General features: G+C 46.3%; 1 protein-coding gene across 1 annotated transcript; it reads left to right on the top strand.

The window, feature by feature from the left end:
• Positions 1–23,814: 23,814 nt before the first annotated feature.
• Positions 23,815–26,559, top strand: LOC141101807 (homeobox protein OTX1 B-like). Its single transcript, XM_073591160.1, has one exon. It carries the CDS (start codon positions 23,827–23,829, stop codon positions 24,832–24,834), a length of 1,008 nt encoding a protein of 335 aa, XP_073447261.1. The 5' UTR covers positions 23,815–23,826; the 3' UTR covers positions 24,835–26,559.
• The last annotated feature ends 339 nt before the right edge of the window (positions 26,560–26,898 follow it).

Below are 26,898 nucleotides of genomic sequence, written 5' to 3'. Positions count from 1 at the left end.
AGTTGTTCAGATTATTTATTATTGAAAACAAGCAAAAATGTGGTCTCTGTGGCTATCTGAGACAATCTTACTCACGTCTATAAGAGAAGTACATATATCAAAGGTATATACCAGTAAGGACATAGGCTACAGGTCAGCCATGAAGGGATAAGAAATTAGATGTAGAAAAAGAAGTAAGTAAAGATGAAGGAAATAATGGTGTGAAGGGCACAAATAAGGTACAGAGGCAGGGCACCCGCCCAAGACTACGACGTCCCCCCCAAACCTAATTCAGGTAGGAAAATCTGCAGAGTATTTGAAAAGCAACCAAGGTTGCCATGTTTTGTGGAATCGTTCAATATGGCCTTTGTCTTGGGCCAGTATGTCTTCCATTTCGTGGATTTCACTAACCCTCGACAGCCAGTCCCTAACAGTGGGAGTAGACGTAGACAGCCAATGTAGAGGTATTTGAGATTTAGCTGCATTGAGGAGATGAATCGTCAATGAGCGTTTGTAGCGTTTAAAAGAGGTATTGGACAGGTGTAATAGACAACATGCTGGGGTCAGTTCTACTCTGGTTTCTGTAATTTTTTTAATTAAGACCTTAACTTCATTCCAGAATGGTTCAATTTTGGGGCAATACCACCAAATGTGGGCTAGTGTGCCTTTTTCAGAGAGACATCTCCAGCAAGTGTCCGGTATTTGTGTATCCCATTTGTGTAGTTTGTCGGGAGTGCTGTACCAATGGGTCAGGAGTTTGTAATTTGTCTCTTGCAGTTTTGTGCTTATGGAACATTTATGTGCTAGAATAGCCACGTACCTCCATTGTTTGTCTGAAATCTCCAATTCAAGTTCTTCCGACCATCTCCTCCTGTGCCCGTCCGATGTCTCAGTCCCCGAGCGATTCAGCCACTCGTATGCAACAGAAGTAGCCCTCTCAGTTGGACCTCCCTCCCGACATACCGACTCCAATGCCGTCAGGGGTCTATGTAGTGTTTGAGGTTCTTTAATGTTACCTAAATAACTTCTTATTTGGAAGTATGTCCATTGTTTCAATTGGGGTCGGTTTATTTCTGTCTTAAAAGACAACCAATCTCTGAATTTGTTTTCAGTATAGCAGTCTCCGGCCAACAGGGGATCACCCGCCGGAATCGTCTTAAGAGTCGGGTTATGTAGGCCTGGAGTAAAGTCTGGGTTGTCTGTCAGGGGCGTTAGGGGGCTGGGTGTTGTGATCAGCTTTTTTTGTTTAGCTAGCCAGTTAATGATCTTCAGCGTTGTGCCAGTGATCGGGTGCATCCTAACGACATGAGGTAGTGTTTTGATAGAGGACCATGGCAGGTATTTAAGCGGAAGCGTGGCAAGCGTTGACTCTAGTGATACCCAATCTTTCTCCGAATCATGGCAATGCCAATCTATGATTCTGGTTATGTGTGAGGCCTGATAGTAACTGCGGAAGTTCGGGAATTGAATTCCTCCTAGATCTTTGGGTTTGATCAGGGTGCCTAGTTTGATTCTGGGTTTTTTATGTTGCCAGAGAAATCTCGTGACCATTGTATTAAGTTCATTAAAAAATTTCTGAGGTATCTCTATCGGTAATGAGCGGATCAGATACAGAAATTTGGGCAATATAACCATTTTTACTATGGCCGCTCTGCCGAACCAAGAGAAAAACTTCTCATTCCAATTTGTTAGATCTTTCGCACAGTTTTTTAGAAAGGTCACAAAGTTTCTCTCATATGCCATTTTTAGAGATGGTGTAAGCCAGATCCCTAGATATTTTAGTTTGGTCCTATCCCAGGTAAATGTTGAGTTCGCCTGTGTCACCTGGAGTACACTGTCTGGAAGGGAGAGGTTCAGAGCCTCTGACTTTGTGTAATTAATTTTTAGATTGGATACAAATCCGTAATGTGCGAATTCTTGTAACAGGTTAGGGAGTGTTGTAGTCGGTTTCGTTAAGAAAAACAGTAAGTCATCTGCGTATGCAGCTATCTTGTACTCTCTATTTTTAATCTGGAAACCTTGTATTGCGGTATTCTTTTGCACTGTTCTAATAAAGGGCTCTAGTGAGAGAATAAATAATAGGGGTGATAAGGGGCAACCCTGTCTAGTCCCATTTTTAATATATACTTTTTCTGAGAGAATTCCGTTTATTTTTAGTTCCGCTGTCGGGTTCTGATAAAGGGCCGAGATCCAATTCAACATGTTTGGACCCAAGCCCACCCCTCCACACGCCGCCATCATGAAGTCCCATGCTACGCGATCGAAGGCCTTCTCATCCGTTGAGAGGAGAAAGCCTTCGATCTTCCGCTGTCTCACAGCCTGTGTTAGCAAGAGAGCCTTAGTTACATTGTCTCTGGCCTCCCTGTTTGGCATAAAGCCCACCTGCTCCAAGCCAATTAGTTTTGAGAGCAGCGGCCCCATCCTCAATGCAATGATCTTTGCGAACAGCTTGACATCGAGGTTCAGCAAAGAGATGGGATGGTAGCTAGCACATTCCTCAGGGTTCTTGCCCTTTTTCGGTATAACCGTGATGTGGGCAGAAAGGAAACCAGGAGTAATACATCTTGGCTTGGATAAGGCGTTCAATGCATCTTTTAAGGGTTCAGCCAGAATCTCTATGAAGGATTTGTAATATGTGGCGGAATATCTGTCTGGACCCGGGCTCTTGCCGGGTTTTAGTAATTTGATGGCCTGTTTAACTTCTTCTGTTGTGATTGGGGCTTCTAGGAGATCTGTATCCTCCGTGGGCAAGGATGGTAGTCCACTATTTAGTATGTAGTCTTGTATGATTTGTGTCCTATCTCCTAGCATTTGTGGGGATTTATGTTGTGGGGACAGGTTATAAAGCTTTGTGTAGAAAGCGTGGAAGTGTTTAGCTATTGCCTCAGATGTTACCTCAAGCTTTCCCTCCTTAGATCTGATTCCAGGTATCTGATTTATTGAGTTTTGTTCTCTGAGGGCCCTCGCCAAGAACCTCCCAGCTTTGTCACCTGACTCATAATAGAGCCGCCTCTTAAAGAAAAGTATCCGTTTGGCCTTAGTGTGGAGAATCTGCTGTAAATCTTTCCTTGCCTCCAGGAGGCTCTTGGCTGAAGTCTCCGAGAGCGATTGTTTATGTGACAGTTCCAGTGACTCAATTTGGGTGAGTAATTTTCTGATCTGGGCATTTCTTTCCTTTTTGCGTCTTGAACCCATCCCTATCAGAACTCCTCGTATGGTACATTTATGTGCTTCCCAAACTAGTAGGGGGTCTATCCCAGGTGTGTTATTATGTTTGAAGAAATCGGTGATGTTGCTTGTAAGTACAGGTAGGAGTGTCTGATCTGTTAATAAAGACGTGTTCAGTCTCCATGTCTGTTGTTGTCTGCTTGTGTTCTGTAGGTCTAGTGTCAATGAGATAGGTGCGTGGTCCGATATTGTTTGTGCGCCTATTTTCGCGGCGGAAATTTTCGATAGGTCTCTCTGAGGAACAAATATGCAATCCAAACGGGCATATCTGTTGTGTGGTGTCGAAAAATGGGTGTAGTCTCTACCATCGGGATTAAGAAAGCGCCAGGAGTCCACCAATTGGAGTTTGTGTAGGAGTGATTTAATCTTTTTCAAAATTTTATAGGTAATGCAAGTCCTACCGTTGGACGTATCCAGAAGTGGATTTAGAGGTACATTAAAATCTCCCCCAAGTATAATGCATCCACTGGCGAACTCCTGTAGCTTCCTCACGATGAGTTGGCAAAAAGTTATGTGAGACTTATTTGGGAAGTACACATTGGCGAGAGTCAATGGAAAGTCATTGTATGAGCCCTTCAGGAACACGAATCTGCCCTCAGGGTCACACAACTGTTCAGTTAGTTTAAATGGTGTGTCTCTGCCTACTAGTATCGTGACCCTTTTCGACTTAGAGTCGGCTGTGGTAGCATGGAAAGCTCTCGGGAACTGTGGGGATGCTAATTTGGGGATGTTGTTTGTTTTAAAATGGGTCTCTTGTAGGAATACAAATTGAGGTTTACCTTTTTTAAGTTCTCTCAGCAGAGTGGAACGTCGCTCGGGTATGTTTAAACCTCTGATGTTGTGAGAAATCACAAGGGGTCGGTTCCCCAGCGATGAGTATACCATAGTGTCGGCAGAGGAGGAGACGGCCGGAATTCGAATCTGTAAAGACAAGACTGTTATACGAGGAATGACACTGGAACTCCACTCAGAAATAAAGTATCTCTCGTAGCCCGGGCGGGTGCCCCCCCCTCACTAAACAAAAGGAAAGTAGCGAAGAAGAAGAAAAGGGGGTGAATAGGAGGAGAAAAAAGATCAGCAGGGAGTTATTACTATGGGGGTCAATCTCCAAAAATAACTAAACCGCCCCAGATGGAGAAGCACCCCCAGACGTAATATGAATATCAAGTAAAATTTGCGGGGTCTGTGGGAAGCGACTACGACTAAGCGTAGCCTAGGCTCCAAATGATTGGAGAGCTGTGGTATCTATATAAGTATGGTCTCAACGGGACACACACGGAGGCTCAAATTAATAAACATAGTGATATTATAAAGGTCACACCCGACCAGGATGTGTAATAAGTAAAATCGGGTCTAAGCGTGAAAACCAAAACCTGAACTCACAGAATGTAACTTTAACAATTATGTCATCAGACTATCATCTAATTAGGTAGCCTTAGCTGTCACCCGTGGATACGCCCCCCGGATATATACACAGCCAGATCAAATCTGCACACATTAAATCTGTCCAGGGCGGTACGGATAAACAAAAAAAAAAAAAAAAAAGGGGGGGAGAGGAGGTGGCAACAAAACAACCTTTACCCCTATTAACCCTCCCCCACCCACCCCTCCCGTACCCGCATAGTTATGTAAATCTTCGTGTTTTGCAACCGGAATCCCAGTGATTCAGGGCTGGGTGTTGGTGTAACAGTGAGCCACGTCCAGGGCACACCTGCCATCGCATCTGGAATCAATGCCACTTCTTCAGTCAACAAGAGATGTGGATCTGGAAAGGTAGATCTCCTCCTAAACAAGCTTCAGAAACCGCATCCTGAGCTTAATGGTTGTGCAGGGAGCTATGGGATGTTGTCATAACTACCCCTCCGGGTGATGCTTGTGGAAGTGTTCATCCCTTTTCTTTTCTTTTCTTCCTCTTCCCTCCTTCCCCCTTGGGGGGAATATCCCATAGGCGACAGCAACTATGGCATGAACATCTGTGTGGTAAGAGTTAAGCTGTGGACATCAGATTTGTTAAGGGCATGTCCAAGGTGGTATAAGGCATCTATTCACATTCCTGGGCTCTGGATGGGCCGGCCAGTCTCCTCGGGGTATCTGCGTGAGAGCTGTTTCCTTTATTCTGTTTGTGTTTTTTCGGTAATCTTTTGTCTGGAGAAGAGAGTGGAGAGGTGGGAGGACTCCTGACCAAGGGTGGTTGTAAGATTTCTTCATACCATTCCGGTAAATCTATAGGTTCCAGGTCTAATGCTTCACAAAACTCTGGTAAATCAGCCGGCGAACGGAGGATAGCTTGACGGCCATTATATGTGACTGTGAGAGCGAAGGTAAATCTCCAAGTATATCTCAAGTCCTTTGCTCTCAGTTTCTCCAGCAGGGGTCGCAGTGCACGTCTGTTCTTCAGAGTGATCTGAGATAGATCCTGAAACAGCATAATCGTAGCGCCATTAAACATGATTTGATCATTTTGTCTCACTTTCCGCATAATCTCTTCTTTGGTAGCAAAGCTTTGTAGGCAACAGATTATGTCACGGGGCGGTGCGGTATCTGAACCTCTGGGCCTGAGAGCTCTGTGAGCTCTTACGAAATCAATTTCAGTGTCTTCCTGCCTCTCAAGCAGGCTGTTGAAGACTCTCCGGAGTGCTGTGGTGATCTGATCTTGATCCACTGATTCCGGAATCCCCCTGACTCTGATATTGCATCTCCTCCCCCGATTGTCAAGGTCTTCAATGTGTCTATTCATGTTAATAAAGTGCTGCATGTGGTTTGATGATACCAACTCTAGTTTGTGAATTGCTTTATCTCTCTGTCTGCCTGCACTTTCGGCCGCCGCCATCTTTTCATTTATCACCATCATGCTCGTTTTCAGATCCGTTATGGCGGCTGAAAACGTAGCCTTTATGTCTGCAGCAAATACCGACATGTCCGCAAACGTGAGCGGGTGGTTCGGTTTGGACTTACCCCTGCTGATGTCTTCAGAGGCGGACAGTGAGTCCTCGCTCTCTCCTTCCTCCTGTGGCGTCGGCGCCATCTTGCTTCTCGGGGTCCCGCTACGGGCCGCTGATTTGTGTCTGAAAATTTCAGCGATGTTGGCGCTGGCAGAAGCTGAGTTTCGGCGTGTCCGTGGTCCAGGTGTCCAGTGTAACCTTCTGCCCGGCATTTGTAAGCTGTAGGTCGGGTGTTAGGGCTTAGAACCCCTGCGTGTGTCTCAGAGCCTCTTCAGTGAGCAGCCATCTCCGCCGCGCGCCAAGCCACGCCCCGGGAACTAGGATTAGAGTTAAGGTTATGGATTTGGGACTAGTGAGAACTGGGATTAGCGTTAGTGATTTGGGACTAGTGGGAGTCAGATTTGGAACTATTGGGAGTGGGATTAGGGTTATGGATTTTGAAATAGTGGGAGTGGGATTAGGGTTGGGACTAGTGGGAAATTAGATTAGCGATAGGGATTTGGGACTGGTGGGAGTGGGATTAGGGTTAGGAATATGAGACTAGGATTAGGAAAGGATTAGGGGTTAGGTTAGGGATTTGGGACAAGTGGGGGTGGTATTAGGGTTAGGGTTTTGGGACTAGTGGGAGGGGGATTAGGGTTAGGGTTGGGGTTAGGGATATGGACTAGTGGGAATTGGGTTTATGGTTAGGGTTAGGGATTTGGGACTAGTGGGATTGGGATTAGGGTTCGAGATTTGGGACTAGTGGGAGCAGGATTAGGGTTAGGGTTTTGCAAATAGTAGGAGTGGGATCAGGGGTTGGGTTAGGGATTTGGGACAAGTGAGAACTGGGATTAGAGTTAGGGATTTGGGACTAGTGGGAGTGGTATTTGGGACTAGTGGGAGTTGGATTAGGTTTAGGGATTTGGGACTAGTAGGAGCGGGATTAAGGTTAGGGTTAGAAATTTGGGACTAGTAGGAAGGGATTAGGGTTTTGGGACTAGTGGGAACTGAGATTGGGTTAGGGATTTTGTACTAGTGGGAGTGGGATTAGGGTTTGGGATTTGGGACTAGAAAGAGTGGAATTAGGTCTATAGTTAGGGATATGGGAAAAGTGGGAATTGGGATTGGGGTTAGGAATTTGGGATTAGTGGGAGTGGAATTAGGGTTATGGTTAGGCATTTAGGACTAGTGGGAGCGGGGTTAGGGTTAGAGATTTGCAACTTGTAAGAGTGGGATTAGGGTTAGGGATTTGTGACTAGCGGGAACTGGGATTAGGGTTAGGGATTTGGGACTAGTGAGAACTGGGATTAGGGTTATGGGGGACTAGTAGGAGTAGGGTTAGGGATAGGGATGAGCCAAACACCACCCGGTTTGGTTCGCACCAGAAGCTGCGAACGGACCAAAAGTTTGCACGAACTTTAGAACCCTATTAAAGTCTATGGGACTCAAACCTTTGAAATCAAAAGTGCTAATTTTAAAGGCTAATATGCAAGTTATTGTCCTAAAAAGGTTTGGGGACCCGGGTCCTGTCCCAGGAGACATGTGTCAATGTCAATGCAAAAAAGTTTTAAAAACTGCAGTTTTTCCGGGAGCAGTGATTTTAATGATGCTTAAAGTGAAAAAAGTGAAATATTCCTTTAAATATCATACCTGGGGGTGTCTATAGTATGCCTGTAAAGTAGCGCGTGTTTCCCGTTCTTAGAACAGTCCCTGCACAAAATGACATTTTTAAAGGAATAAAAGTTTTAAATTTAAAATTTAAAACTGCTTGCAGCTTTAATGTAATGTCAGGTCCCGGCAATATGGATGAAAATCAGTGAGACAAACGGCATGGGTACCCTCCACCCCCCAGTCCATTACCAGGACCTTTGGGTCTTGTGTGGATATTAAGGGGAACCCCGCACCCAAATTAAAAACAGGAAATGCGTGGGGCCCCAGGCCCAATATACTCTGAACAGCAGTATACAGGTGGTGCAAACAAGACAGGGACTGTAGGTTTGTTGTTAAGTAGAATCTGTTTGTAATTTTGAACTGGTACATTTTTAAAGTGTAGCTTAAGCCAAAAAAATTATTTTTAAGCTTTTTGGAAAACATAGGGAAGGGTTATCACCCCTGTAACATTTGTTTTGCTGTCTGTGCACCTCTTCAGAAGATTTCACCTCACTTTCTGTCCCAATGACAATTTTTTTTTGTTTAAATTTGGGGTTTTTAGTGAAACAAGGATTGGTGATAAAGCATCAGTGAAGAAGAGACACGTTTTTCCCATATTAACTTCCTGTTGTCTCCTTCCGTTTGCAAGTAGGAGTCATTTGTAAGTTAGATGTTTGAAAGTAGGGGCCTGCCCTATATACTCTGCATAAATTGGGGCCTTAGGTGTTGGTGTTGCCACAACGCTGTAAGCCCTCACAGTTACTCTTGGTGGGCGCAGGAACGGGCCCTGCTGTGAAATAATAGATAAAGAATTGTAATTACACGCCATTGTTGAACAGTGGTAGAAAAATTGGGCCTTTGGTGGTGGCGGTGGTGGTGTTGCCACAACACCGTAAGCCCTCACAGCTGCTCTTGGTGGGTGCAGGAATGGGCCCTGCTGTGAAATATTAGATCAAGAATTGTAATTACATGTCCCTGTTGAACAGGGGCAGAAAAATTGGGCCTTAGGCACTGGTGCCACAACACTGCAACCCCTCACAGATGCTATAGTTGGAGCACAGGAATGAGCCCTGCTGCAAAGTATTGCATCAAAAATTGTAATTACACGCCCCTGTTTACAGGGGCAGAAAAATTGGGCCTTGGCCACTGGTGGTGGTTAGGGATGAGCTTCGAGTTCGAGTCGAACTCATGTTCGACTCGAACATTGGCTGTTCGCAAGTTTGCCGAACAGCGAACAATTTGGGGTATTCGCGGCAAATTCGAATGCCGCGGAACACCCTTTAAAAGTCTATGGGAGAAATCAAAAGTGCTAATTTTAAATGCTTATATGCAAGTTATTGTCATAAAAAGTGTTTGGGGACCTGGGTCCTGCCCCAGGGGACATGGATCAATGCAAAAAAAACTTTTAAAAACGGCCGTTTTTTCAGGAGCAGTGATTTTAATATATATGTCGTGGGGGTCCCCCTAAATTCCATACCAGGCCCTTCAGGTCTGGTATGGATATTAAGGGGAACCCCGGCCAAAATTTAAAAAAAATGACGTGGGGGTCCCCCTAAATTCCATATCAGACCCTTCAAGGCTGGTATGGATTTTAAGGAGAACCCCGCGCCAAAAAAAAAATGGCGTGGGGTCCCCCCAAAAATCCATACCAGACCCTTAGGGGAACCCCGAACAAAATGTAAAAAAAAATGACGTGGGGGTCCCACTAAATTCCATACCAGGCCCTTCAGGTCTGGTATGGATATTAAGGGGAACCCCGGCCAAAATGTAAAAAAGAAATGGCGTGGGGTCCCCCCAAAAATCCATACCAGACCCTTATCCGAGCACGCAACCTGGCAGCCCGCAGGAAAAGAGGGGAGGACAAGAGAGCGCCCCCCCCTCCTGAACTGTACCAGGCCACATGCCCTCAACATTGGGAGGGTGCTTTGGGGTAGCCCCCCAAAACACCTTGTCCTCATGTTAATGAGGACAAGGGCCTCATCCCCACAACCCTGGCCGGTGGTTTTGGGGGTCTGTGGGCAGGGGGGTTATCGGAGTCTGGAAGCCCCCTTTAACAAGGGGACCCCCAGATCCCGGCCCCCCCGTGTGAAATGGTAAGGGGGTACAAAAGTATCCCTACCATTTCACTAAAAAACTGTCAAAAATGTTAAAAATGACAAGAGACAGTTTTTGACAATTCCTTTATTTAAATGCTTCTTCTTTCTTCTTTCTTCTATCTTCCTTCATCTTCTTCTTCCTCTGGTTCTTCTGGCTCTTCTGGTTCTTCCTCCGGCCTTCTCATCCAGCATCTCCTCCGCAGCGTCTTCTATCTTCTTCTCCTTGGGCTGCTCCGCACCCATGGCATGGGGGGAGGCTCCCGCTCTTCTCTTTATCTTCTTCTCTTCTTCATCTTCTTCTTCATGTTCTTCTTTTCTTCTCTTCTTCTCTTCTTCACTTTCTTCTCTGGGCCGCTACGCATCCATGCTGGCATGGAGGGAGGCTCCCGCTGTGTGACGGCGTCTCCTCTTCTGACGGTTCTTAAATAATGGGGGACGGGGCCACCTGGTGACCCTGCCCCCCTCTGACGCACGGGACATGACGGGACTTCCCTGTGGCATTCCCCGTGACATCACAGGGAAGTCCCGTCAAGTCACCTTGTGTCAGAGGGGGCGGGGTCACCGAGTGGCCCCTCGTTATTTAGGAACCGTCAGACAAGGAGACGCCATCACACAGCAGGAGCCTCCCTCCATGCCAGCATGGATGCGGAGCGGCCGGAGAAGAAAATGAAGAAGAGAAGAAGATGAAGCAGAGAAGAAGATGAAGAAGAAGATGAAGGAGAGAAGAAGATGAAGAGAAGAGCGGGAGCCTCCCCCCATGCCATGGGTGCGGAGCGGCCCAAAGAGAAGAAGATGCCATGGAGGAGATGCTGGACGAGAACGCCGGAGGAAGAGCCAGAAGAGCCAGAGGAACCAGAAGAAGAAGAAGAAGATGAAGGAAGATAGAAGAAAGAAGAAAGAAGAAGCATATAAATAAAGGAATTGTCAAAAACTGTCTCTTGTCATTTTTAACATTTTTGACAGTTTTTTAGTGAAATAGTAGGGGTAAGTACCCCCTTACCATTTCACACAGGGGGGGGCGGGATCTGGGAGTCCCCTTGTTAGACCCCCAAAGGGTCTGGTATGGAATTTAAGGGGACCCCCACGTCATTTTTTTTAAATTTTGGCCGGGGTTCCCCTTAATATCCATACCAAACCTGAAGGGCCTGGTATGGAATTTAGGGGGACCCCCACGTCATTTTTTTAAAAAATTTTGGTTCGGGGTTCCCCTGTGGGGAATTCCCATGCTGTTTTTATCAATGAACTTCTATATGTATTGTCGGACAGGCAATGCAATAGCCGCAAATAGTTTTAAATAGCTTTTTCCTTTGAAATGTCATTTTGCTGTCAGACTGTTCTAAACACGGTAAACATGCGCCCCTTTACAGGCATACTATAGAAACCCCCCAGCTACAAAATGTAAAGGGATATTACACTTTTATTGTTTGACTTTAAGCATTATTAAAATCACTGCTCCTAAAAAAACGGCCCTTTTAAAAGTTTTTTTTTGCATTGATCCATGTCCCCTGGGGCAGGACCCAGGTCCCCAAACACTTTTTATGACATTAACTTGCATATAAGCCTTTAAAATTAGCACTTTTGATTTTTCATGTTTGCGTCCCATAGACTTTAACGGTGTTCGTGTGTTCGAACGAACTTTTTTCCTGTTCGCATGTTCTAGTGCGAACCGAACAGGGGGGTGTTCGGCTCATCCCTAGTGGTGGTGCCAAGAACCAAAAATGTTCTTACAAGCTATCAGCATGAAAATTGAGGAGGAAGAGGATTGTGACTCAGCATAACAGGATAGTCACTCAGCATCAGCATAGGCAGTCTTGAAGGGATCTCACATAAAAAAAAGCAATCGGTTACATCAGCATCAGGTGCTTGGTAGCTGGTGATCCAAGACTGATTCATTTTTATGAAGGTCAGCCGATCGACCGATTCGGTGGACAGGCGCACCCTGTGATCGGTTACAAAGCCTCCAGCAGCACTGAAAGTGCTTTCCGAAAGAATGCTGGATGCAGGACCGATCAGTAGCTCAATTGCATACTGTGCAAGCTCTGGCCAGTGATCCATCCTCAAGACACAGTAACCCAGAGGATTTTCGATGGGAAAGGTGTCCAAGTCTGATCTTGCCCCCTAGGTAATCCTGCACCATGTAAATCAGACTCTGGCGATGGTTGCTGGAACCGATCTTGGGGCTGCGGACTAAACAATTGTCTGAACGCATCGGTCAGATGGCCACCTTCTCCACCGCTCCTTCTGTGACTGACCAAGGCCTCAGCAACATGTTGTCCATGAGGACCAGGAAATTGTAACCTCCCAGGCTCTGGAAACTTGTTGCACAAACCTTTCTGCAAGGCCTCCCGAAGATGTTTCATCCTCTGCTTCCTCTGCAATGGCAAGATAAGGTCTGCAACCTTACCCTTGTAATGTGGATCAAGGAGGGTTGCCAGCCAGTAATCATCCCTCACCTTGATACCACAAATGCTAGGATCCTTCTGCAGGCTTTGCAGGATCAGGGAGACCATGCAGCCTAGGTTTGCTGAGGCATTCGGTCCAGAGTCCTCTGGGTCACTAAGGAGGACTTGATCCGCAGCCACCTCCTCCCAGCCACGTACAAGTCCATGAGTTTCTTCGGACTGTAAATGATTCCTTGAAGACTGCTGCTGATGCCAAGTGCCAGGCTCCATGCTGACACAATCCTCCTCCTCCTTGTCCTCTTCTTGTGTGATCAGCGGGTACGCAAGGAACACTGTCTGGAAAAACGGGGCCTTGAGAGTGAATGAAGTCCTCCTCTTCCTCTCTCTGTTCTGGATAAAGTGCCCTGTCCATTATCCCACACAGCATGTGCTCCGGCAGGTGGACAAGAGGGACAGTGTCACTGATGCATGCACTGTCACTGCTCACCATCCTTGTGGCCTCCTCAAATGGTGACAGGACAGTGCATGCTTCCCTGATCATAGCCCACTGGCGTGGTGAAAAAAACCAGGGTCCCCTGACCCTGTCCTGGTGCCATAGTCACATAGGTACTCATTGATGGCCCTCTGCTGTGTGTGCAGCTGCTTCAGCATAGCCAACGTTGAGTTCCACCTGGTGGGCATGTCACAGATTAGGCAGTTCTTGGGCAGGTTAAATTCCTTTAGGAGGTCAGCCAGCCGAGCACTGGCATTATATGACCTGGGGAAATGCACACAGACTTTTCTGGCCTGCCTCAGGACATCCTGTAATCCCGGGTACCTGCCCAAGAACTGCTGCACCACCAAGTTAAGGACGTGAGCCAAACAGGGCACATGGGTCAGTTGTCCCTGTCAGAGGATGGATAGGAGGTTGGTGCCATTGTCGTAAACCACCATACCTGCCTTAAGCTGGCATGGCGTCAACCACCTCTGAACCTGCCCCTGCAGAGCTGACAGAATCTCTGCCCCAGTGTGGCTCGTGTCCCCCAAGCACACCAGCTCAAGCACCGCATGGCATCTTTTTGCCTGCGTGCTTGCATAGCCCCTTTGAGGACAAATTAGCACAGGAAGAGGCCATGGAGGAAGAAGAAGAGGAGGGGTTGGAGGAGAGAGGTGTGGCAGAATCACCACTAGTAGAATTTTGGAGGCGTGGTGGTGGAACAACCTCCAACACTACTGCATCCTGTCCTGCATCCTTCCCAGCTGCCAGAAGAGTCACCCAGTGCACAGTGAAAGATAGGTAACATCCCTATCCACGCCTGCTGGACCATGAGTCAACGGTAATATGCACCTTACCGCTGACCGCCCTGTCCAGCGAGGCCTAGACACTGCCTTCCACATGCCGGTAGAGAGTCGGAATCGCCTTCCATGAGAAAAAGTGGTGTTTGGGAACCTGCTACTAAGGGACCGCTTATTCCACAAACTCACAGAAGGGGGCAGAGTTTACCAACTGAAAAGGCAACAGTTGAAGTGCTAGCAATTTAGCCAAGCTGTATTCAACTGTTGGGGATGTGGATGGCTGGGAGTGAACTTTTTTTGGCTGTGCAGCAGCTGGGGCAGGGAAATTTGCCTGGTACAATCTGACATCGGTGTACCTATAGCAGATTGCCCGCAAGTACTTGGCTGTGACACACCTAATTCTACACTAGGGATGAGATGAGATATTAATGCATTGCCGGTCCAACAATACACATAGAAGTTCATTGATAAAAACGGCATGGGAATTCCCCACAGGGGAACCCCAAACGAAAATTAAAAAAAAAATGACGTGGGGGTCCCCCTAAATTCCATACCAGGCCCTTCAGGTCTGGTATGGATATTAAGGGGAACCCCAGCCAAAATAAAAAAAAAAAACGGCGTGGGGTCCCACCAAAAATCCATACCAGACCCTTATCCGAGCACGCAACCTGGCAGGCTGCAGGAAAAGAGGGGGGACGAGAGAGCACCCCCCTCCTGAATCGTACCAGGCCACATGCCCTCAATATTGGGAGGGTGCTTTGGGGTAGCCCCCAAAACACCTTGTCCCCATGTTGATGAGGACAAGGGCCTCATCCCCACAACCCTGGCTGGTGGTTGTGGGGGTCTGCGGGTGGGGGCTTATCAGAATCTGGAAGCCCCCTTTAACCACTTGCCGACCGGGCCATAGCCGAAAGACGGCTGCAGCGAGGTCGGCTAGTTCTGGGTGGACGTCCATGAACGTCCTCCCAGAATACTGCTCTCGCGCGCCCCCTGGGGCGCGCACCCGAGAACTTCCATGACCGCCGGGTCCATAGGACCCGGCGCATCACGGATCACGGTAAACGGCCGCTAATCGCGGCCGTTTACCATGTGATCGCTCCGTCAAATGAGTACCCTGCAATACTCTGCATAATACTCTGCAATACTCTGCATAATACCCTGCAATACTCTGCATAATACTCTGCAATACTCTGCAATACTCTGCATAATACTCTGCATAATACTCTGCATAATACTCTGCAATACTCTGCATAATACCCTGTAATACTCTGCATAATACCCAGCAATACTCTGCATAATACTCTGCATAATACTCTGCATAATACTCTGCAATACTCTGCATAATACTCTGCATAATACCCTGCAATACTCTGCATAATACTCTGCATTATACCCGGTCAAACATTCCTGAAGAAACCAGCGGTGATTGGCTGGTGAAACGCGTCAGCATGTGACGTCAGCACGTCACCTCGGAGCCGCGCGCTCACGGTAGATGAATGTTTGACCGGGAACTAACAGCTGACGGCCGGCTTACAGCTTCTTAATGTAGGCGCTGGACACAGTGGGACATCTCCTATCTGACGGCAAGCTGTTTTGGACTGACATCTATAGCTATCACCTGGGGGTAGAGCCTTACGATCTCAGAGCTGCTGAGCCATCTATCTGGTGATAGAAGTATCACTCCGATTTATGCTTATTGCACAGCCTGGGCTGTCATTGCTCCCCCCGCTACTTCTTCCAAACATAGTTGCTTCACCTGTATGTCCTGTGTCCATATGAGTAACCATCAGTTAACACTGCCGGTCACCTTTGCTGCTATACCTGTGATTTGGGTTTAGTTCCCGGACTGTCATAATCTTCATGAAGTGCTGAATCAGTCCCCAATTAATTATCTACTCATCCACCCTTACCCTCTAACCGTCACACTACCAGTATCTGGATTAACTAAAGACTTTACTTCATACGATACTGCCTAATTAGTAGGAATCTGCTGTGGTGATTGGCGTGTGTATGGGGTATGATTGGCCGCGGCTCCGTTGTTTTTAATGATAACGTTATCTGTTTTAACCTGGTCTATGATACATTCCCTATTTTGCCCAATTTTTGTATTTTTGTGTGGTGTTTTGTAGTACAATAAATTTATTGTTTTTGCAGATTGTGTTTGGGTAACTTGCCTTCTTTGGGGGAACCCTTTTCTCCTAGTTGTTTTGTATGCTCTACAAGGCAACCCAAACTGCATCCAATAATTGTTTTATGTGGATGAATATCTGATCCTGTCAATAATTTATGACTTTATTACTGGTGGTTGATCCAGGCAAAACCTCTTTTTTGTATATCTGCATAATACCCTGCAATGCTCTGCATAATACCATGCAATACTCTGCATAATACCCTGCAATACTCTGCATAATACCCTGCAATACTCTGCATAATATCCTGCAATACTCTGCATAATACCCTGCAATACTCTGCATAATACCCTGCAATACTCTGCATTATACCCCGCAATACTCTGCAATATACCCGGCACTACTCTGTAATATACCCCGCAATACTCTGCAATATGCCCAGCAATACCCTGCAATATACCCTGCACTACTCCGCAATACTCTGCAATACCCCGCAATACTCCGCAATTTTTAACCAGTTCCCGCCCACAGTCATATGACGTCCTTGACTTTGAGCGGGGATATCTGAATGATGCCTGCAGCTATAGGCATCATTCAGATATCAGCTTTTTCAGCCGGCGATTTCCTACACCATAAGAATGATCATAGCGGCTGTTCCACTGCTTGATCATTCTTATGGGAGGCGAGAGGGGACGCCCCCCTTCCCGCCACCCTCCGGTGCTTCTACCGACTCACCGCTACGATCGAAGCCAAGATCGTTTTTTTATTATTTCAGGCTTCCCAGCCTAGAGGTGAGATGTGGGGTCTTATTGACCCCCATATCTCACTGTAAAGAGGACCTGTCATGCCATATTCCTATTACAAGGATGTTTACATTCCTTGTAATAGAAATAAAAGTGATCAAAAATTTTTTGGGGAAAAAAGTGTCAAACTAAAATAAATAAAGTAAAATAAACAATAAAAAAAAAAAAATTTTTAAAGCGCATGCAGAAGCGAACACTTACGTAAGTCCCGCCCACATATGAAAACAGTGTTCAAACCACACATATGAGGTATCACTGTGAACGTTGGAGTGAGAGCAATAATTTTGGCCCTAGACCTCCTCTGTAACTCAAAATATGTAACCAGTAAAAAATTTTAAAGCGTCACCTATGGAGATTTTTAAGTAGTGACGTTTGGCATCATTCCACGAGCGTGTGCAATTTTGAAGGGTGACATGTTAGGTATCTATTTTCTCGGCGTAACTTCATCTTTCACATTATGCAAAAACATTGTGCTAACTTTACTGTTTTGTTTTTTTTTAAAGCACAAAACTGTTTTTTTTCCCCAAAAAAACGCATTCGAAAAATTGCTGCGCAAATACCATGTGAGATAAAAAGTTGCAACAACTGCCATTGTATTCTCTAGGGTCTTTTCTAAAAAAAATATATATAATGTTTTGGGGTTCTATGTAATTTTCTAGCAAATAAATTATTATTTTTACATGTAGGAGAGAAATACAAGAATTGGCCTGGGTGCTCCAGAACGCCTGGAGGTGCTCCGTGCATGTTGGGCCTCTGTATGTGGCCACGCTGTGTAAAAGTCTCACAGATGTGGTATCGCCATACTCGGGAGTAATAGCAGAATGTGTTTTGGGGTGTAATTTGTTGTATGCATATGCTGTGTGTGAGAAATAACCTTCTAATTTGACAATTTTGTGAAAAAAAAAAGAAAAAAAAATCTTGATTTTGCAAAGAATTGTGGGAAAAGATGACAATTTAAAAAAAACTCACCATGCATCTTTCTAAATACCTTGGAATGTCTTCTTTCCAAATAGGGGTCATTTGGGGGGTATTTGTACTTTTCTGGCATGTTAGGGTCTCAAGAAATTAGAGAGATTAGGCCGTCAGTACTTCAGGTGTGATCAATTTTCAGATATTGGCACCATAGCTTTTGGACTCTCTAACATTCACAAAGACCAAATAATATACACCAAGTTGTACTTATTTTTACCAAAGATATGTAGCAGTATAAATTTTGGCCAAAATTTCTGAAGAAAAATTACTAATTTGCTAAATTTTATAACAGAAACAAAGAAAAATTCATTTTTTTTACCAAATTTTCAGTCTTTTTTCTTTTATAGCGCAAAAAATAAAAAACCCAATGGTGATTAAATACCACCAAAAAAAAAGCTCTATTTGTGTGAAAAAAAGGACAAAAATTTTACATGGGTAAAGTGTTGTATGACTGAGTAATTGTCATTCAAAGTGTGAGAGCACCGAAAGCTGAAAATTGGTCTGGTTAGGAAGGGGGTTTAAGTGCCCAGTGGTCAAGTGGTTAATAAGGGGACCACCAGATCCTGGCCCTCCCCCCTGTGTGAAATGGTAAGGGCCTACCATTTCACTAAAAAACTGTCAAAAATGTTAAAAATGACCAGAGACAGTTTTTGACAATTCCTTTTTTTAAATGCTTCTTCTTTCTTCTTTCTTCTTTCTTCTATCTTCTATCTTCCTTCAGTTTCTTCCTCCATCTTCTTCTTCTTCTGGTTCTTCTGGCTCTTTTGGTTCTTCCTCCGGTGTTCTCATCCAGCATCTCCTCCATGGCGTCTTCTTCCCTTCTTCTCCTCGGGCCGCTCCGCATCCATGGCATGGAGGGAGGCTCCCACTCTTCTCTTCATCTTCTTCTCTTCTTCATCTTCTTCTCTTCTTCATCTTCTTCTATTATTCATCTTCTTCTCTGGGCCGCTCCGCATCCATGGTGGTATGGAGGGAGGCTCCCGCTGTGTGACGCTTCTCCTCTTCTGACGGTTCTTAAATAACAGGGGGGGGGGCGGGGCCACCCGGTGACCCCGCCCCCTTTGACGCACGGGGACATGACGGGACTTCCCTGTGGCATTTCCCATGACGAAGAAGAAGATGAAAAAGAGAAGAAGATGAAGAAGAGAAGAAGATGAAGAGAAGAGCGGGAGCCTCCCTCCATGCCATGGATGCGGAGCGGCCCGAGGAGAAGAAGGGAAGAAGACGTCATGGAGGAGATGCTGGATGAGAACACCGGAGGAAGAACCAGAAGAGCCAGAAGAACCAGAAGAAGAAGATGGAGGAAGAAACCGAAGGAAGATAGAAGAAAGAAGAAAGAAGAATGGTCAGGGGTGGGTAGTGGGGTCCCCCAGGGTTCTGTGCTGGGACCAATCCTATTTAATTTGTTCATAAACGACCTGGAGGATGGGATAAACAGTTCCATCTCTGTATTTGCAGACGATACTAAGCTAAGCAGGGCAATAACTTCTCCGCAGGATGTGGAAATCTTGCAAAAAGACCTGAACAAATTAATGGGGTGGGCGACTACATGGCAAATGAGGTTCAATGTAGAAAAATGTAAAATAATGCATTTGGGTGGCAAAAATATGAATGCAATCTATACACTGGGGGGAGAACCTCTGGGGGAATCTAGGATGGAAAAGGACTTGGGGGTCCTAGTGGATGATAGGCTCAGCAATGGCATGCAATGCCAAGCTGCTGCTAATAAAGCAAACAGAATATTGGCATGCATTAAAAGGGGGATCAACTGCAGAGATAAAACAATAATTCTCCCGCTCTACAAGACTCTGGTCCGGCCGCACCTGGAGTATGCTGTCCAGTTCTGGGCACCAGTCCTCAGGAGGGACGTACTGGAAATGGAGCGAGTACAAAGAAGGGCAACAAAGCTAATAAAGGGTCTGGAGGATCTTAGTTATGAGGAAAGGTTGCGAGCACTGAACTTATTCTCTCTGGAGAAGAGACGCTTGAGAGGGGATATGATTTCAATTTACAAATACTGTACTGGTGACCCCACAATAGGGATAAAACTTTTTCGCAGAAGAGAGTTTAATAAGACTCGTGGCCACTCATTACAATTAGAAGAAAAGAGGTTTAACCTTAAACTACGTAGAGGGTTCTTTACTGTAAGAGCGGCAAGGATGTGGAATTCCCTTCCACAGGCGGCGGTCTCAGTGGGGAGCATTGATAGCTTCAAGAAACTATTAGATAATCACCTGAATGACCGCAATATACAGGGATATGTAATGTAATACTGACACATAATCACACACATAGGTTGGACTTGATGGACTTGTGTCTTTTTTCAACCTCACCTACTATGTAACTATGTAACTATGTATTTAAATAAAGGAATTGTCAAAAACTGTCTCTTGTCATTTTTAACATTTTGACAGTTTTTTTAGTTAAATGGTAAGGGGTACTTTTGTACCCCCTTACCATTTCACACAGGGGGGAGGGCCGGGATCTGGGGGACCCCTTGTTAAAGGGGGCTTCCAGATTCTGATAAGCCCCCCGCCTGCAGACCCCCACAACCACCGGCCAGGGTTGTGGGGATGAGGCTCTTGTCCTCATCAACATGGGGACAAGGTGTTTTGGGGGCTACCCCAAAGCACCCTCCCAATGTTGAGGGCATGTGGCCTGGTACGGTTCAGGAGGGGGGCCGCTCTCTCATTCCCCCCTCTTTTCCTGTGGCCTGCCAGGTTGCGTGCTCGGATAAGGGTCTGGTATGGATTTTTGGTGGGACCCCATGCCATTTCTTTTTTACATTTTGGCCAGGGTTCCCCTTAATATCCATACCAGACCTGAAGGGCCTGGTATGGAATTTAGGGGGACCCCCACGTCATTTTTTTAAAAAATGTATCCGGGGTTCCCCTTAATATCCATACCAGACCTGAAGGGCCTGGTATGGAATTTAGGGGGACCCCCTACGTCATTTTTTTTTAAAATTTTGATTCGGGGTTCCCCTGTGGGGAATTCCCATGCCGTTTTTATCAATGAACTTCTATGTGTATTGTCGGACCGGCAATGCATTAATAGCCGCGAGTAGTTTTAAATGAATTTTTTTCCTTTGAAATGTCATTTTGCTGTCAGACTGTTCTAAACACGGGAAACATGCGCCCCTTTACAGGCATGCTATAGACACCACCCAGGTATGAAATTTAAAGGGATATTACACTTTTATTGTTTCACTTTAAGCATTATTAAAATCACTGCTCCCGAAAAAACGGCCATTTTGAAAACTTTTTTTGCATTGATCCATGTCCCCTGGGGCAGGACCCAGGTCCCCAAACACTTTTTATGACAATAACTTGCATATAAGCCTTTAAAATTAGCACTTTTGATTATTCATGTTCGTGTCCCATAGACTTTAATGGTGTTCGTGTGTTAGAACAAATTTTTTGCCTGTTCGCATGTTCTGGTGCGAACCGAACCGGGGGGTGTTCGGCTCATCCCTAATCAGAAGAACACCACCAATTGTCTTCAGGTAGCTTTAGGTGTACACTGTGCAGAGGACACAGTACACCAACTAAATACTGTAGCTGCCTGACTGTGGTATTAATAGGAGCAGAACAACAGCAATTGTCTTCAGGTAGCTGTAGGTGCACCCTGTGCAGAGGACGCAGTACACTAACTGTAAATTCTGCAGCTGCCTGCCTGTGGTACTAATAGGATCAGAATAACACCACCAATTTTCTTCAGGTAGCTTTAGGTGCACACTGTGCAGGGGACACAGTACACTAACTGTAAATACTGTTGCTGCCTGCCTGTGGTATTAATAGGATGAGAAGAACTGCACCGCACTACACTAACTTGTAAATACTACAGCTGCCTGTGGTACTAATAGGATCAGAAGAACACCACCAATTTTCTTCAGCTAGCTTTAGGTGCACACTGTGCAGTGGATGCACTACACTAACTTGTAAATACTACAGCTGCCTGCAGTACTAATAGGATCAGAAGAACACCACCAATTTTCTTCAGGTAGCTTTAGGTGCACACTGTGCAGAGGACGCACTACACTAACTGTAAATTCTCTAGCTAGTAGGACTAATAGGATCGGAAGAACATCAGCAATTTTCTTCAGGTAGCTGTAAATACTGTAAAAACACCTGCCTGCCTGTCAGTAGGAAGAGAATAACAGGAATGGATCTAGCTAAACTGAATACAGTGTATATATATATATATATATATATATATACACAACACCTAGGATGCATATATATATATACACAATACACTGTATGTGCAGCTAACTGACTCGCCTTCCTACTCTATCTAACTTAAATCAAATGACACTGTCTCTATCTCTCTCTCAATGCCGGAACACACTACACAGGGCCGACGTGCAGACGGCCTTATATAGCGTGGGGTGTGTACTAAACCCCCTGAGCCATAATTGGCCAAAGCCAACCTGGCTTTGGCCAATTATGGCTCTCTGTACAGATCGTGCTGTGATTGGCCAAGCATGCGGGTCATATTGCATGCTTGGCCAATCATCAGCCAGCAATGCACTGCGATGCCGCAGTGAATTATGGGCCGTGACGCGCCACTCGAATTTGGTGCGAACGGCCCATATCGTTCGCAATTCGACGAACGTGCAATGTTCGAGTCGAACATGGGTTCAATTCAAACTCGAGGCTCATTCCTAGTTAGGGACTAGGGACTACTTGGAACTGGAATTAGGGTTTGGATTTTGGGACAAGTGAGAGCATGATTCACTTTAGGAATATGGGACTAGTGGGAACTGGGATTAGGGTTATGGTTAGAGATTCAGTACTAGTGGGAGTGGGATTAGGGTTAGTGTTAGGGATTTGGGAATAGTAGGAGCGGGATTAGGGTTAGGGTATTGAGATTAGATGGTAATGGGATTAGGGTTTGGGATTTGGAACTAGTGGGAGCAGGATTAAGGTTAGGGATTTTGGACTAGTAGGAGTTGGATTATGGATAGGGTTAGTGATACGGGACTAGTGGGAATTGGGATTTGGGACCAGAGGGAGCGGGATTAGGGTTAGGAATTTGTGACTAGTGGGAACTGGGACTAGGGTTAGGGATGTGGGACTTGTGGGAACTGGGATTGGGGTTAGGGATTTGAACTAGTTTGAGTGGGATTAAAGTTATAGTTAGAGATTTGGGAATAGTGGAAGTGGGATTAGGGTTATGGTTAGGGATTTGGGACTAGTGGGACCTGAGATTAGGGTTAGGGATTTGGAACTAGTAGGAGTGTGAATAGGGTTAGGGTTAGGGATATGGACTAGTGGGAACTGGGATTAGGGTTAGGTATTTGGAACTAGTGGAAGAGGGATTTGGGACTAGCAGGAGCCGGATTAGGGTTAGGGATTTGGGACTAGTGGGAGTGAGATTAGGGTTAGGGATATGGACTAGTGGGAACTGGGATTAGGGTTAGGGATTTGGGACTAGTGGGAGTGAGATTAAGGTTAGGGATTTTGGACTAGTGGGAGCAGGATTAGGGTTAGGGTTTGCAAATAGTAGGAGTGAGATTAGGGAATGGGTTAGGTATTTGGGACTAGTGAGAACTGGGATAAGAGTTAGGGATTTGGGACTTGTGGGTGTGGGATTTGGGACTTGTAGGAGTTGGATTAGGGATAGAGTTAGTGATACGGGACTAGTGGGAATTGGGATTTGGGATTTGGGACCAGAGGGAGAGGGATTAGGGTTAGGGATTTGGGATTAGTGGGAACTGGGATTAGGGTTAGGGATTTGGAACTAGTTTGAGTGGGATTAGGGTTATGGTTAGGGATTTGGGACTGGTGGGACCTGAGATTAGGGTTAGGGATTTGGGACTAGTGGGAGTGTGAATAGGGTTAGGGTTAGGAATATGGACTAGTGGGAATTGGGATTAGGGTTAGCTATTTGGGACTAGTGGAAGAGGGATTTGGGACTAGTAGGAGCAGGATTAGGGTTAGGGATTTGGGACTAGTGGGAGTGAGATTAGGGTTAGGGATATGGACTAGTGGGAACTGGGATTAGGGTTAAAGATTTGGGACTAGTGGGAGTGAGATTAAGGTTAGGGATTTGGGACTAGTGGGAGCAGGATTAGGGTTAGGGTTTGCAAATAGTAGGAGTGGGATTAGGAAATGGGTTAGGGATTTGGGACTAGAGAGAACTGGGATAAGAGTTAGGGATTTGGTACTAGTGGGTGTAGGAATTGTGACTAGTGGGAACGGGATTAGGGTTAGGGTTAAGGATTTGGGACTAGTGAAAACTGTAATTAGATTTAGGGATAGGGATTTGGGACTAGTTGGAATGGGGATTAGAGTTAGAGATTTTGAACTAGTGGGAGCAGGGTTAGGGTTAGAAATGTGGGACTATCTCGCTCAGCTGTTAGCATGATGTCATACCTCAAACAGCCCCCCTATACCATGAATGGATTGGGGCTCACGGGATCCGCGATGGATCTGCTGCACCCATCTGTGGGGTACCCAGCCACCCCTCGGAAGCAGCGCCGGGAGCGCACCACCTTCACACGCTCCCAGTTGGACATACTGGAGGCGCTGTTTGCCAAGACCAGATACCCGGACATCTTCATGCAGGAGGAGGTGGCCCTGAAGATCAACCTACCGGAGTCTCGCGTTCAGGTCTGGTTTAAGAACCGCCGAGCCAAGTGCCGGCAACAGCAGCAACAGCAGAACAGCAGCGCGGGGGCCAAGAGCCAGCCGGCCAAGAAGAAGTGCAGCCCCGCCCGGGAAAGCTCAGGATCGGAGAGCAGTGGTCAGTTCACCCCTCCCGCAGTGTCCAGTTCCGGCTCTTCCTCCTCTTCCTCATCTTCCAGCTCCAACTCCTCCGGGAACCCCAGCCTAGGAGCAGCACTGAATGGAAGTACTCCCATAGCCTCCTCCATCTGGAGCCCCGCCTCTATCTCCCCAGGCACTGGCCCCGCCCCTGGCTCCGCGCCCGACCCACTAGGAACCGGAAGCACCTCCTGCATGCAGCGCTCCGGCTCTTCTTCTGCGGCTTCCTATCCTATGTCCTACAGTCAAGCTGCAGGGTATACCCAGGGCTACCCTGCCCCATCTTCCTCCTACTTCGGAGGAGTGGATTGTAGTTCCTACCTGGCACCGATGCACTCTCACCACCACCCCCACCAGCTTAGTCCTATGGCCCCATCCTCCATGTCCAGCCACCACCATCATCACCATCACCTGGGCCAGTCCTCCAGCCACCACCATCACCACCACCATCACCAGGGCTATGCCAGCACAGGACTACCATTTAATTCCTCTGACTGCCTGGACTACAAGGACCAGACAGCCGCCTCCTCCTGGAAACTTAACTTTAACTCCACTGACTGTCTGGACTACAAAGATCAGGCATCCTGGAGGTTCCAGGTATTGTGAGATAAGGGCCAAGCACACCAGTCATGGAAACCCTACAGCATGTACATGGGAAGGAGCGCCCTTTAGAGGTGTCAGATGGTGTCAACAAAGAACTGGAGGCAATAGTTGGAGTCTGATGGAGGGACAGACCCCTCAGTGTCATTTAACTTGTGCCTGGACACTCACAAAGTGATTTATTTATTCTCTGTCTGAACCTGGGATGTGGGATGTGGACTGTGGTTTCTACAGACAGTATTGGAATAAGTCCTTCCATGGACCACTTCTACATTTTACTTTTAACCCAAAGCTCCACCATCACACCTAAGTGTATATAGATGGAAGGAACCCCAACCAACCCATCTGCATCAGAACCTGTACACAGTGCTTTGTCTCCCAAGGTACCTTCTATGGGACTTGTATCCTCTTGCTGCGTGTGGCAGCTGGAATGTGTAAATATTAGGTCCGTTTCTAGGACCCACTTTATTTTTAGTTAATTATATTGTTTCGAATTAATATCACCTAACCCAAGCCCCTCCCCTTTTTTTCTGGAGAAACCAAATTCATGATATGAGACTTGGGGGTTTGCAGAACAAGCCACTGCACCCTTCCCACCACAAAGATCTATTACAAAGAAAATTACACTAGAGACTTCCTGCAAAATGGATGCATATGTCGCACTGAATTTTGTTACCACCTCCTCCCCCTCCCCCCCAGCCCCCATCCCCTCAAAAATAAGGCATCTTCCCTGCTGCCGAGGATGCTGGTACCCACACTGACATGGAGGCAGCCATACCTGAGCAGTTCACTAGGAAGTAGTGCAGAAAGTATGGGAACCCCTCCTTTACTTTCTAGTGAACTGTGAGGCTGTTCCCAACCCCGCCTCCTCTGCAGCCTGTTCTCCGTGTACTGCACATTGTATCTAGTAGATCACCCCATTCTGTACCGCCTCTTTAGTTGAATTGGCCTCACTATTTAATCGATGTCTCCATCCAGCACTTGCCTCATTTGTGTCACTGAAGATTCGGATCTGTTTGTCCCTGTGTAAGTGGAAGAAAAAAAAAAAACAAATGCTTGTAAACTGAAAATAAAAATGGTATTTCACATCACCCCTACGTATCTGCATACCCCCTCTTCCCATAATAATAAAACATAAGACTAATGGAAAAAAAAAAAAAAAAAAGAAATGTGGGACTAGTAGGAGTGGGATTAGGGTTTTGGGACAAGTGGGAACATAGATTAGGATTAGGAATTTGGTACTAGTGGGAGTCAGATTAGGTTTAGGGATTTGGGACCAGTAAGAGTTGGGTTAGGGTTAGGGATTTGTAACTAGAAAGAGTCAGATTAGGGATAGGGATTTGTGACTAGTGGGAACTGGGATTCGGGTTAGGGATTTGGGACTAGTGGGAGTGGGAGTAGGGATGGGGTTTGGTTTAGGGTTAGGGATTTTGGCACTAGTGGGAGGGTGATTAGGGTTAGTTTTAGGGAGTTGGGACTAGTGGGAACTGGGATTAGGGTTAAGGTTTTGGGACTAGTGGGAGTGGGATTAGGGTTAGAGTTTGGGATTTGGGACTAATGGGAGTGGGATTTGGAACTAGTGGGAGAGGGATTAGTGTTGGGGTTAGGGATTTGGGACTAGTAGGAATAGGATTAGGGTTTGGGTTAGGTATTTGGGTCTAGTGGGAACAAGGATTAGGGTTAGGGATTTGGGACTAGTGGAAGAGGGATTAGGGTTAGGGATTTGGTATTAGTGGTGAATAGGGATGAGCTTCGTGTTCGACTAGAACATCGTCTGTTCGATCGTTCGCCGAATTGCGAACGATATGGGCCGTTCGCGTAAAATTCGTGTGGTGCGTCACGGCCCATAATTCACTGCGGCATCGCAGTGCATTGCTGGCTGATGATTGGCCAAGCATGCACTATGACCCGCATGCTTGGCCAATCACAGCACCGTCTGAACAGAGAGCCGTAATTGGCCAAAGCCACGGAGGCTTTGGCCAATTATGTCTCAGGGGATTTAGTACACGCCCCACACTATATAAGGCCGCCTACATGGCGGCCCTGTGTAGAGTGTGTTTCGACATTGAA

This window comes from Aquarana catesbeiana, linkage group LG06 (genome assembly GCF_042186555.1).
Source record: "Aquarana catesbeiana isolate 2022-GZ linkage group LG06, ASM4218655v1, whole genome shotgun sequence".
Taxonomy (NCBI): domain Eukaryota; kingdom Metazoa; phylum Chordata; class Amphibia; order Anura; family Ranidae; genus Aquarana; species Aquarana catesbeiana.
This window is presented reverse-complemented; position numbering and strand designations above follow the sequence as displayed.

Coding starts and splice junctions, on each gene's coding strand:
- LOC141101807 (XM_073591160.1), top strand. CDS start 23,827: ATGATGTCATACCTCAAACAGCCCCCCTATACCATGAATGGATTGGGG.